General features: G+C 40.9%; 1 protein-coding gene across 1 annotated transcript in view; it reads left to right on the forward strand.

Annotated features, from left to right (window-relative positions):
* The window catches only part of LAMB4 (laminin subunit beta 4), a 225831-nt gene that overhangs the window by 98842 nt on the left and 112349 nt on the right, over nucleotides 1-14640 (forward strand). The window contains exons 17-18 of the mRNA XM_075343475.1: nucleotides 1777-1897; nucleotides 10849-11026. Coding sequence (XP_075199590.1) covers nucleotides 1777-1897; nucleotides 10849-11026 — 299 coding nt within the window. The remainder of the gene's footprint in view (nucleotides 1-1776; nucleotides 1898-10848; nucleotides 11027-14640) is intronic.

Genomic DNA, 14640 nt, shown 5'->3' on the forward strand with positions numbered 1-14640 from the left:
ATGCACATCTGTATGCAGGGGCATTGGTGAACCTCACAATTTTGGACTTCCCTTGCAAAGGAAAATACTACAAAGACTCACTTCCTCAAAATGGGCACATTAGACTCAAGAGGCCTTCATGTATGTCTCTTCTCAGGGACATCGGAGTGCCACACAATGTTTTCACGTAAAATCTTTCATGTAATCTCAAAAAGTAACATACACCAGCTCTATCTCACTATTGGGTATGTGCCCTTAACATTTCCGCCATGAAAATTCATTTTGGTGTCATTTTGGAAGGTTTTCTGGCGAGTCCGTAAAAATGGCGTAAAACTCGGATAAAATTGTTCACAGCTGTGACTTTTGAGTGATAAATGCTTCAAGGGGTCTTCCCCATGCCGTTGCCATTTCATTTGAGCACTCTTCTGAGACTTTTGTGACATTTCTAGGGTTTCTACATGCTGCCGGGGGGTCATTTCATAAAAATACTCGGGTCTCCCATAGGATAACATTGGGCTCGGTGCTCGGGCCGAGTACACGAGTATCTTGGGATGCTCGGCCCGAGCCTCGAGCACCCGAGCTTTTTAGTACTCGCTCATCACTAAAGCTAAGCAATAGATGATGTACAAGTCTGTACTCCATATTGAGTCATTGAGATGGAATTAGTCCATTTTAAGATTTCCTAGTTTATGTTTCAATGATCAGTAGTTTTAATAATTAGAATTCACGCCACTTTGTGAAGAAAACCTTAGACATTTTCATTAAATGGGTCCATAATGTCCTGTGGAAAGTTAGCTTTTTACATTTATTGGTCTTTGTGGTAGCTATAGTCTTGTTACCCACAAGACAGCGCACATTACTTGTTATTTAAGTTTTCTTCCTGTAGTTAAAATTTTGTCCCATGTGATCTTACAATTCTATAAGCACATGAAACCTAGTACCATATCTATTCATCAAACATAGGTGATGTAAAGTCAAATGAAATATGCAATATCGGCGATGCTGAACTGTTTACATTGTCGCCAGGAGGAGATACAGATTTTATCCATATGGTTTGGGAATGTCCGGGGATTGCCTCCTTCTGGCGTGAAGTTATCTCGGTCTTATCCTCACTGGTCTCTTTCCCAATACCCCTTGATCCACTTCTTTGTTTATTTGGAGTTCTGGATGAGGAGACATGGTTTCATTATCACCAAATTTTCTGTAGCGAATCTCTGTTTATGGCCAGGAAGCTCATGGCCCCGAGGTCGATGGGCAACCCCCCCGATTGTGAGGGCTTGGATAGAGCTGGTAAATGCAATGCTTCCCTACGACTGGACTGTATACTAGAACAGAGGGTGGCCGGAGAAGTTCACCAAGGCGTGGGAGATGTGGAACTCCTCCCCCTTAACATTATCTAACTAAACTTGGCGGTTCTAGGGTTTTTATCTGAGCAGAGTGTCTTAGTGATTAAGGGATGGTGATGTTGTTCTTAAATACTTTGGGTTGGCACTCAACAGCAGAAGCGGTTAATTAGTGTTTCTTGTTCTTATCAAGATGTTTGTGAATTTCAGATACTATAACTTGGCAATGTCACATATGCTGTTGAGCACTACAGATGCCCAGTTGTGAAAAGTTCTCAGGTCATGTACCGTTATACATGCTTGGTTGATTAATCCCTCTGATTGTGCTGCAGCCATACGTTCATGTACACTATATGTCTTTTTACTGTACCTGTCAATTTTCTTGTTGTTTAATAAACAGATTTTTTTAAAAAATATGCGATATCTGCCATTAACAGTCATATATCCTCTATAGGTTAGCTATGCTGAATTCTTCAGTTTGCCTGGACCCCGACACAGAATACCAAATAGATGTCTATTTTACCCAAACTTCAAACACAAATGCTAATAAAAAGTTATATATTCTAGTTGATTCGGTAAGTAACATAACACACTAAATGTGTATATAGGAATGACATGTTAAACACATTTAGTAAAATGGATTTTAAATTTTTTTTGCATTACTTTATAAGTGGTATATAGCAATCCGTTCTGTGAATTATAAGAATATCATCAGAGGGGTCTATTATCATATGAAACCCAAGGCTGCCTGGTAACTCTAATGTAACTCCTACTATTCCTTATAACTTGAATAGTATGTAGGTACGTCATTGACCATTAATTGGTTAATATACGGTATATAATGGATGTATCCTTTTCAAAATGGTCTGGAGCATCTGAGGTGTGTATTCTGATGTTCTGCAGCAGCACCATCGTGTGACTGACTAAAACTTCCCTTCTACACTGACGTTTTAGCAGGAGTGAAAGACTTGATAGGAAATTCAATACAAAGCATCATAGGAAATATAGTATCTGAACTTTGGATTTTGCTGAATCTCCTCCTGGTCCTAAACTATGACCATAATCAATGTTTTGAAAAAAAGAATCTATTTGTATTTCATTTCATTTATTTTCAATTTATTTCAAATCTATATTTCAATACCTACATGAGTAAAATCCTAATTCACTGGAGGATGTTGACATGCCCCATTAAGATATCATAGAGTTAGACCAGGTGCAAAGCGCTAATGAATGTCCACTTACACATCTACTATCCATGAGGCAGATGGATGCCGAGTATTTTAACTGGACACCTAAAAGTCTCATATAGGGTGCCAATAACACAGTAAATAAATGTCTTATCTGAATACACCATGTTAGAGTGCGAGATTTGCTGAGCAATCACATATATTTTTTATTCTGTCATTTTGCAAGTGAGTGATAGCTTCCTCTGTAAAGTACAACTCCAGGCCAAGTTTATTGTTAGTTAAATTAAGCTTACTACGGGCAAGGAACATTCCAGGGCTATTGATTTTTGTTTTCATTCTGGTCTTTTAAATATGACATACTCTGTGCACAATAGACCTTTATACCATAGGCCAAACAAAATGTTTGCATGTTAAAGAATAACATAGAGTTGGAGGAGTAAAGGGGTTAAGTACCTTTTATGGGTCAAATGCAGGGCAGTAGAGATGGAAGTGGATAGTTTTGGATTGGTGGATCAGAAAGGGGCTTGGGCTATGGGGCGGAGTCAAAGGCTAGAAAGGGGTGTTTGATACTTCTTCTGGCACCCTTCAGGAACTGTCAATTGCAGCAAGAATTATGTTGGACCTTGTGGCCGTCCTGGAGATGGTGTAGGTGGCTATGGCTGTCCATGGCATCCAGCTGGTGCAGGAGCAGCTTTTCACGTGCCCAGCAGCTGCGATGAGTTCCCCATCTACTCCCGAAGTGTGTGCTTGTTATTTGTGGCCAACAGACTGTTATTTGCCAAATGGGAAAATGCAGCGCAGGATTAGTTCCAAAAGCTTCCTCAGGAACCCTCTGGGGCTTGGAGATATGAGCAATAGTTGGTATCTTTTCCTGTAGTCCTCAAGAGGAAACCTCTCAGCAGCCATGGCTAACCAGACTTGTGTGGCCATGGTCTTCTGCTAACTTCTAGGCCTCAGGCCTGCATGGGGGTGGCCTTCGATGATGTGCCAGCTGGGGGTCAAATCAAAAGAACAGAAGAGGAAAATCAGCCTCCCTGTAGTTGACAGGGGGTGTTACAGCCTGAGAATCAATTGAATCCTTCTAGGTCTTAGACCGGTACAGCAGTGGCCCCCAGTCATGTGCCGGTCAGGGGTCGAATCCAGCAGGATAAATAAGAGGATTGGCTTCTCTGTGGTTGGTAGGAGGATAGTGGATTCTAGTTGCAGCCTGCTATGCCCTGGACCAGTTCAATGTTTGCTCCTGGAGTGGTGCTATCCAGGAGTCGAAGCCAGGAAAGGATAGCATTTTGCATAGGGCTTAGTTCGTCCTTAACTGTACCCTCAACTATAAACAAAGAGTAACACAAACTGACAATAACATTAAATGGAGTGCATACAGGCAAAAGATGAGACACAGGGCTAAAACGTCTTTATAAGATTATACAGGAAAGACAGAGGAAAACAAAAGAAACCAAAAGACCAATGGAATATGTGGAATCTCCCCAGACATAACATAATGAAGAAGAGTATTTACAAGGGAAACTCAGAAACAAACACCAGGAAAAAAAACTATAAAGATAATTCAGCAAGATAATCCTTAACTGAGGAGCTGGTACTCCATGCATCCATCTATCTTGGAATATAGCCAGCATGAAGGCATGTGCATGATGAGTCTAAACAGCCTCTTCCAAGATGTGATAGGGCAACCAAAAAGAGAAAGTGAAAACACCTGAACAGATAAGCAAGGCAAAAGAAAGGAAAGACAAGAGACCTATCAGCAGTAGGGAAGAAAACAGGCTGTGGTCCAACAGAGAGGGAAGCTGAGCACACAACCAGATATCAGTTGATCAAGCCCTGAATTCGAGCCATGACTGATAGGGTGTTTCTGCTTCTGTCTTTGTTGGAGCAGAACTTTGGGGCTTGCAGGTCTATGTCGGCGGTAACAAAGAGACTAGGGGAGCTTGCCTTTTTGATTACGTTACAAGGTGTTAGGCATGTGACCAAGGATTTTTTTGTTAAACAGGTTTTGAAGGGTTTTTGCAGGAGTTCTTATAATCAGAATACAGGGAGGACAGTTTCTTTTGAACTGTTTGGAAGGGTGCTGTGCTGTTTAAGGTTGGTCTGTTTCTCAAACTTTGAGGTTTGGTTATTTTCAGCTGCTTATGTGTTGGTCTTTTATGGCATATTTCGTATTAGTGAATTGGTCTGTCCTTCAAGACACGTAGAAGGAGGTCAGTTGAATGATGTGCATGTGATGGAGGACAGATTGGATTGTTTTATGTGGCATTCGAAAATGGATCAAACTGGTCAGGGTAAATTGGTGGTTTTATATGCGGTTTCAGGACATTATGCTTGCCCTTTTATGGTGGTAAGAAGCTTTACGGATGCTAGAGGTGGCCATCCAGGTTCATTCTGTAGACACCAGGAATCGCTTTTGAGATAACAGTTTATTGTGGTTCTGAGGGAATGTTTGTCACATTTGGTTGAGAAGCCTTATAAAGTTATGGTTTATGTGGCTGTTTGGATTTGCAATAGATTGATAGTACATATCGGGGTAGTATTTGTACTAACATTAGGGTGGTTATTTTTCATTATAGGTGCATGCTTATTTTGGATCCTTGGCCACTCATCTGTGTTCAGAGGGGTGTTGCGATCTGACGTTTATCCCGATGTCTGGCAGCTAGGGCGGAGATCAAGTTGATTGAAATCCGTAGAATGATGTGGGGTCATGTGTTACCTTAATTCTCATATTATTGCAGAGCGGACCGACCACCGAACGTGCTTGTCTTGTTTATGGAAGACAACAACACTGGAGTTAGATTTTCCCAGGAGTTAATGTGTGAGATAAAAGTCGATTTATTAAGGTTCTAACAAACTTACCCTGGGATTATTATCATCTGGTCAGATATTGTGGTACAGATTTCATGGAGATATACAAGGTCAGTGGAAAAATTGAACAAAAACAGGAATGGCGGGATTGTAGTGTGTTATAAGGATTTGGAGATGCTTTTAAGGGATTATTTATGGTTATATGGTGTGCATCGCAATGCCATCAGTGCAAATTTTTGGAAGAGTATTAAGAAATAGTTCTGGTTTAGAGGCTGGTTACTTGAGCATGTCTTTTGGTGAAAAGGCACTATTGGGGATTAGTAGCTGTTACAGCCCAACATAATAGTGAATAAAGGTTCTGGTAGGTTAGGGGTATTAATTATGGGATATTAATACCTCTCTGCCTGGGCTGGTGCAGTGAAGCCAGGGGGATTCATAAGGTGTGGAGTTTGCCTCCTTACTAGACCTTTTAGCTGTTTATAGGCATTTAATATTTCCATTGTTTATGCTGTTGTTGGGTCACCATTGTTGTGGGTGCTCTGGGTTTATGTGTGTAAATATTTAATAAAAGTCTGCTGTGGCCATTTTACAAAAATCACTAGCAAGTCGTATTATTTTACATTCACCAGGTGGGTAGGGAACATGTTGGGATAATAGGAAACAACCAAATCCCATATTCAAATAGTCATGAGCTGTACAGTGGAAGGCGCTAAAACGAAATCCCTTTTCTGACATCTGTTTACTAAACCTGAACCGCAGAAGTTTAATTTGCCCATTCTTGCCCCCCAAAAGTCTGTTGAGGTACAGCTGCAGCCAGATATCTGCAGAACAGGAAGTAATGTCAGAATAGGGCTCCTATTTTGCCATTTTCTCTTTTATAGGCAGTAACATGGGGCAATATTTGTAATTTGCAGTGTTAAAGGGGTACTCTGGTAATATAATAAAAAAAAGAAAAGAAAGAAAAAAGTTTGGTAAAAATAAATTCTTAAATACTTTTAATTAGCAAATCACATTCAGTTTAGTTTAGGGCAGTAACCTCTGCCATTCTGGACACTGGCATAAATCTGTCCTAGAATGCTAATAGAACAAGTGCCAGGGAGAAAGTTCATTAGGCACCTCTGCTGCACCCTCTCATGCGTAGGAAGAGGCGCTACGACTACATAGTATAATCTAACACTGGAGATTCCAGAAGTACTTACGGTAGTTAAGAAAAAAATGTTCACCCTGCTCGTCCACCCTTTCTGATTTAATACTGGAGATAGCAGGGATGCTGAGATAAGAAGAGGCAGCATATGCTGCTGCCTAAAGGTACTGTCACACATAACGAGATCGCTAGCGAGATCGCAGCTGAGTCACCGTTTTGGTGACGCAGTAGCGATCTCGTTAGCGATCTCGTTATGTGTGACACTTACCAGCGATCAGGCCCCTGCTCTGAGATCGCTAGTCGTTGCTGAATGGTCCAGGTCATTTTCTTCAAAGGCGACGTCCTGATGGGCAGGACACATCGCTGTGTTTGACGCTGTGTGACAGGGTCACAGTGACTGCTGAGATGGTTATACAGGTCGCTACTGCAACCTGTATTGTTCCTGCATCGCTGGTAAGATCTGTCTGTGTGACATCTCACCTGCGACCTCCCAGCGACTTACCTGCGATCCCTATCAGGTCGCATCGTTTTCGGGATCGCTGGTAAGTCGTTGTGTGTGACTGGGCCTTAACACGTTCATCTGATCTAATACTACAGATAAGAGAAGTGCTTATCTAAGAAAATACTGTTCACACTGTGTTCAACCTTGTCCATTTGATCTAATACTGGAGATATCAGATGTGCTTAGGTAAGAAGAGGCTGCTCACACTGCTGTAAACACTTTCTGATTTTACACTGGAGATACCAGCATACTGATTTAAAAAGAAGCTGCTCAAACTGCTTTCAACCATGCCTTTCCGATTTTATAATGGAGATGCCAGAGGTACTGAGGTAAGAAAAGGCCATTCACATTTTTGTCCACCCTGTCTTTCTGATTTACTTGAAATACCATGGGGGCTGATATCAAACGAGGAAGCTCACAATACTGTCTACCCAGCCTTTCTGCGCTAATACTGGAAATGGCAGGGCTGTGAAGAAAAAAAGAAGCCTCTCTCACTGCTGTCCCCTCTTTCTTTTCACGTAATACTGAAGGCAACAGAGGTGCTGACTTATGAAAAGGTCACTCTCACGGCTGTGCACACTGTCTGAAATAATACTGATGATACTAAAGTACTGATTTAAGAAAAAGCTGCTCACACTACTATACACCCTGTTTTTCTAATCTAATAATGAAGATACTATGGGTGCTGAGATAAGAAGAGATTGCTCACTCTGCTCCCCACCCTATCTATCTGAATTAACACTGGATTGCAGAAATGCTTATTTTAGAAGTGGCTGTTCACTCTGTTGTCCACCATGTATTTCTTATCTTATAATGGAGATATCAGAGGGCCTGAGGTAACAAGAGGTTGTTCACACTGCCATCCATCCTGTCTTTTTTAATTAATGGAAAATGTAGTATTCCAGTTTCATAAAAATTTCCAATATTTTATTAAAAATACATGTAAAAATCCTGTGGGCGTAGTAACAAACTAAGAAGGCGGACTAGTCAGGGATATGCTCTGCCACAACACATCAGACTCTCGCCTACCTTGACAAGCTTCAAAAGGAACCTGAAGACCCACCTCTTCTGAGAAGCCTATGTTAGAGAAGCCATTTTGTCTCCTTGATAGTTACTAGTTACTCCTCGATAGTTAGACTTCTTCTAACTAGTTATGAAATCAGTTACACAATCCATTATGCAAGCTTGGAAGGAATGAGTAATTGATGTTCTATTCACATCTGCTATTTTATTCCACATCTGCTATTCTTTTATTGTTTATACGGTCATCTTGACTGGAACTTGTTTTTATAGTGACTGGAACTTGTTTTTATAGTTTTAATCAGTTTTTATAGTTTTAATCACATCTCTTGAAACACTTTTTATTACATATCTCTTTGGCATTGAAACACTAATCCTTTCCTTATGTGATGATATCATGTTTGTGTTCCAAATGACTATATTTGGTAAAATCTAAAGTTGTATAACTATATCACATGTCTCATATTGCGTAATCAGCTTGAAAAGTATAAAAGAAACCTTCAGATCCAATAAAGGAGCAGAGCTGATGAACCACTATATACTTGAGTCTGTCATATGGTGATTTAAGCATGCTCTCACAACCGGCCGACGTCCCAGCTACCTGAGAGGAAACAAGAGCCCGGCTTTAACACCTACAACCTGCCGTCACCCTCAGTCTGATGCAGCGCCGCACAATCAGCTCTTCCCTCACCTACTGTATCCTCACCTATCCCTTGTAGACTGTGAGCCCTCGCGGGCAGGGGCCTCTATCCTCCTGTACCTGTCTGTGTCTTGTATTGTTTATGATTATTGTACTTTCCCTATTATGTATACCCCTTTCACATGTAAAGCGCCATGGAATTGATGGCGCTATAATAATAATAAATAATAATAATATAATGCCCTTGGGACTAGTTCCTCCGCTCATTAGCATAAGATAAAAGATCTTTAGAAATACTTTTTCTAAAGATCTCTTTATCTATGCTAGTGTATATGTAGGGAGCGGGGGCACAGACCATGGCAGGGGGGCTACTCGAGACGCTCAGATCCGGGATCTTGGCTGTGGCTCGAGTGGCAGCCGGATCCGGGGCTCGTGCAGCAGTCCGTCGCCCATAACTTAATATAGGGGTTATTTACAGGGGAGAGTTTGTCAGTGACGCCACCCGTGGGTTGTGGTGATTGTTGGTAACACCGCCGCTGCCTTTGTATGGGATGCCCGGGACTGATGGAGCGGAGCAGCAGGATGGTATCCCCTCCACGGGTAGGGGAGGTGTAGTCCCAGGGCCCAGGTGTAGGTAGAGTGGAATGCTGGGGCGCAGTCTGTGGGGATGGATTGGGTGATACCGGTGTACTCACTATTCGAATAAAGTCACACAGTCCAGGTAGTAAACCAAGTGCCGGATACCGGTAGCCTCTGGAGGGGTGTGCTCGGGTCCCGCACACCGGTAAACAGAACAGGGGCCCTTCCTCCTGCACTCTAGTTTGGTGATTCGTGTGTTGACTAGTCCGCATGGAACGGGAAAAGTCCATTCCCGGTGTCTTTGCTGTGGGAGCTGTCGCCCACGAGATCTGATCCTTGGAATTTCTGTAGGCACTTGCAGATGCCCTATCCCCCGCGTTGGGCTTCCATCTCACTCTACCTGGTCTGCTAGTGGGACAAGACTTGGAATCTTGTTCCCTGCTAGTTGATTGGAAGGTGCTTGAAGCTGTCCTCGCCCTAGGGTCCAGATACCCCGACTGTGCACGGCCTCCGGACCGGATTCCCGCTGTCGGCACCGGCGGGCTACAACCCTGCCCCGGTCCACTTAAGGTCTCCCGCGACCGGATCTCCATCGCCTGTGGCCCTGTTCTGCCGTCTGCCACCTAGTCAGCTCAGGTAGTCCGTTAGTCTGGGAGCTACAACCTCCGACTACCACTTCACTCGTCTCACTTCCTCTGTCCAGACTAAACTACTCCACTCTACTCCACGACTCAACTGTTTGTTCCCTCCCCTTAACACCTCAGGACCCCTTAGGTGGGCGTCACCATCTGCCTGATCCCGCCCACTGGTGTATCCCTATTGTCCTGGGGGGTGACTAGGCTTTTGTGGCTGGTGTATGTACCTGTGTGTGGTTGTGTTGGAAGGCCAAGGAGGAGGGAATCCTGCATCAGGAAGATGGATGCAGTCTTCTGTGACAACCTGATTTTGTCAGGGCGTCACATATACATGGACAGTTAGGCAGGGATTAGCAATATGCACCCACAACTGCATTTAAGATCTAATAATGTATAGACCACCTTGGAAACTTATCATTTTAGGACCAAGGTGAAAAAAATGACTGAAACTGGTATATTAAATTTGCTGAGATAAACTATTTTCCTCATTATAGAAAATACCCAAAGTTTTAATTGAAAGGTTTTATTCTTTGTGTAACGCTCCATTCGATTAGTAGGTCATAGGTTGAAATGGCCTTATTTTAATTTTTAAAAGCAACTATCTACAAAAACCAGTACAACTTCCTATGATGATATATTTACAATAATAAAAATGAGGAGCACGTCTATGATCTTTACCAAAGATTAGTCAATATTTGCATAGTACTAAAAGACAGTGTGATCGCTTGATTAAAGAAAGAACGACCATTTCTGTATGTTGCCCTTTACAAGTTTGAGCTTGCTTGCATTCCACTAGTCTCTTTGTGTGTGATGTCAGTGGAAAGATATTAAAGGTAAGATTGGATCTGTGAATATAAATCTCATATGAGCCTTGTCTTAGGAAATATATAACTGCCTATTGCATATGTATCTATAGCTGAGATGTCATTAAAGAAGTACATACACAATAAAAATATTAATATTTTATGGCTTTCTTATTGATTCTATTCTACCATTTTATATCCCTGACAGCTTGGCTTGATTCCACAGATCGCTTCTGTAAGTAATCTGTGTACTGAATTAGAATTAGAAGAATATGACTATTATAACTGCATCGAAATTGCTGCAGCTATTGGAGCACAAATTCTACCAGATGTGTGCGAGAAACTTATTTTTAGTATGTCTGCCCGCATACACAATGGAGCTCTGAGTAAGTATCTACTATGCCTAGATGTATCTATGTAAAAGTGCAGCAACAAGATTTTTCTATATTTTTATATTGTATGTGCAATCATGATCTTGATAGTATTATGTTATCTTGAAAAATCCCAAACTTGCATTCCCTTTGTCTAATATTCCATCATCTATACCTGAAAGGCAGAGAACCTTTCAACATTCCAGTAAAAGTGCATTCCAAACTGATACTGACCCTAGAGGCTGACATTCTCAAGAATATTATCATGGGCACTACAAACTAAAATACATAGGGGATACCGTTGCTAATAAAAGTTAAACAGTAAGTTATAGCCATTCACTCCATAGCTAGTAAAACATTAATAAAAGTGCTAAATTCATAATGCCAAACTGTCAATGGATTCCCAAAAATAAACCTTAACTAATTTCAATATAATACTATGTAAAGATTTGTTTTGAAAGGAGATGGTTGCTTTAGCATTTATACAATTTTTAAACAATTTTTTAATCTTTTAATAAAAAACAGAGCACAGCCACAAATACAGTGTTACTATTTACATGTTAAATAAAATGTATTTATTACTATAGATGTGTTGAACAAATTTTAATTAACCCCGTCACAATCTTGGACGTACCTATATGTCCTAAATTGGAGGTATTTATCAACCTAGGACGTATAGGTACAGTTGAAACCAGAACTTTACATCACTATCTAAAGGGACACATCTGCATGTTTTTCTCATTATCTGACATGAAATCAGAATAAACCTTTCCCGTTTTAGGTCAATTAGGAACCAAAATTATCTATATTTGCCAAATGCCAGAATAATGAGAGACAGAATGCTTCAAGGCATTTTTATTACTCCTTACCATGTGCCCAAACAGTAGTTTCCCCCACATATTGGATATCAGCATGCTCAGGAGAAATTACAGATCAAATTGTACAGTGAATTTTCTCTTGTTACCCTTGTGAAAAACGAATATTTTAGGCTAATGTAACGTTTTTGTGGGGAAAAGGAAACATTTTCATTTTTTCTTCCACATTGCTTTGGTTCCTGTGAAGCATCTGAAGGGTTAATAAATTCCTTTGGTGTGATTTTGAGTACTTTGAGGGGTGCAGTTTTTAGAATGGTGTCACTCTTGGGTATTTTCTGTCACCTAGGCCTCTCAAAGTCACTGCAAATGTGACGTGGTCCCTAAAAAAATTGTTTTGTAAATTTTGTTGGAAAAATCAGGAATTGCCCATAACCTTTGAACCCCTCTAATGTAACCCTTCCTAAAAAAAATTATGCTTCAGAAATTGTGCTTATGTAAAGTAGACATGTCGGAAATTTTATTTATTAACTATTTGGTGTGATTTAACTTCCTGGGTTAAGGGTATAAAAATGTAAAGTTTGAAAATTGCAACATTTTCAAAATTGTTGCCAATTTTTTTATTTTTTCACAAATGTATACAAAAATTATCATCCCAAATTTACCACTATCATCAAGTCCAATATGTCATGAAAAAACTATCTTGGAATCACTGGGATCTATTGAAGCGTTCCAGAGTTATTACCTAATAAAGTGACACTGGTCAGAATTGAAAAAATTGGCCTGGTCATGAAGGTGAAAACGGGCTGGAGGGTGAAGGGGTTAAATATCTAATTCCTTAATTTTGGTCATTGGCTCAGATTGAACCATTTGTCAGTTTCAGCATGAATAAGAACACAAATAAAGAAGCAAATATTTGAAAGTGTAATATTATTTCAGGCGAGCTTACAACAGATTGTCTCTGTCTGCCTCTAGCTCCTCCTTTTCCTCTTCTGCCTTGCTCATCCCTTCCCCTTTGTGTAGAATTTTAAGAGTACTAACTGCCATCTCCTATCTCAGAAATTTGAAAATCTATTTTCACTGACCTAACCTTGAATTACATGATTTTGCCAGTGAAAGATCAGTTTAGGAGACAAAACAAATTTCTCTGATGAGATATAGTACAAAGTTTCTTATTTTCCCTATATATTTCCAAAATTCCCCAATAAAAGCCTTTTTCCTTATTTTCCCTCCCTCCCAATATCCTCCTACCCTTAAATTTCAGTGGTTAAACATCTTTGTGATTACTTATCTACTTCCGGATATAGTTACATAAGAGTACGATTGTCATGTAATAAAAATATTGAAACACACAAAGTTTCTTATGTTCACTTGTACTAATTATTTTTTCAAAAAATATAAAATCATGATCAGTCTTTAATTTTGCCGAACAAATCTTTGGCAACGCTATATAATTAGGTTCTTGCTCTACTGTCAAATGTCGGTACTAAAAAGTAAAATAGTGATATTCCAATATACAAACTTTGGCACACGTTCAAGTATTCATTACTTGAACAAGTGCCAAAGTTTGTTTATTGGAGAACCTTTTGACAACAGCATCACGAGAAATTCATTTTTATCCAGAGACATTGTCAGATAGTGTATATTCTGCAGACCCCCTCATATAACATCTTTATATACATGAAACACATCTCCGTTAGGAATGGGCGATCCCCCGATGGTCGGGATCGGGGAGACTCGCCCGATTTTTTTGTAAAGATCGGGATTGAGATAGCATGATCTTGCGTCCCGATCTCCGATCTTTGACTTTACAGTTATGGGATGGGGCGGGGGCTGTAAAATAAAGAATACAGTTAATAATAAACATTGTCATTATACTTACAGGTCCCAAGACGCGTCCTGCAGACTCTCTCCTGCCGCTTTTGCTTCCGAGTAAAATCATCGCTGTGCCGCCCCGGAAACCAAAGGACCTTCTGTGACATCATAGCATGTGACCAGTCACGTGTGAATGTTGTATTACCTCGTTGGTTACAGACCGGTCACATGGCTATGACATCATGCTAGGTCCTGTCAATGTATCTCGCCGGTACACGGTGGTTGCCCAAGCATCTCAGTACTTGATATACTTGGTGAGCGCCGTGTACCGGCAAGATGCTCAGGCACATGCTTGGCTTCCCGTCCCTGCATGTCGACGCCCTTTACAGTGTTGGCCCACATGCAGGGATTAGCTGCCACAGTCAGTGAATAGCGGCGCCAGAAATCAGGTGATCGGAGATCACCGTTGCTATAGTAACCTGCCCGTCAGGTTACTATGGCAACGGTGACAGCAGTGATGTCGCCGCTTACCAACCCGCAGTCTCTGCTCACTCACTGAGTGATTAGACAGCACAGGGCGCAGCAGCATTCTTCCTCCCATCACATGCTGTCTACTATAGCAGAGCTAGATTGGTTGAAGAAGACAGAAGACCAGGATCGTGGAGGGGTGAGAGGGAGTAATAAACATGTAGTCCCTAAGTGTGTCTGTGTATTTATTTCTACTAAAGTATTTTTTATCTGTGGTGTCTTTTTTTTTAACCCTTTATTGGAGATTCTTAATGGCCGGGTCAAACTTGGCCTGACATTAAGAATCTCTGGCTTAATAGCAGCTGGTAAAACAAAGCTGGTATTAATCCCTTATTACCCAGTGTGCCACCCAGCACCAGAAACGCTGGAAGATGTACACAATATATTTAATATATAAAGCTGAGTGTATGTATATATGTATGTATGTTTGTGTGTATGTCCGCTAAAGGAATCCGCACCGTTGCATGTACAATC

This window comes from Anomaloglossus baeobatrachus, chromosome 4, assembly GCF_048569485.1.
Source record: "Anomaloglossus baeobatrachus isolate aAnoBae1 chromosome 4, aAnoBae1.hap1, whole genome shotgun sequence".
Lineage (NCBI taxonomy): Eukaryota > Metazoa > Chordata > Amphibia > Anura > Aromobatidae > Anomaloglossus > Anomaloglossus baeobatrachus.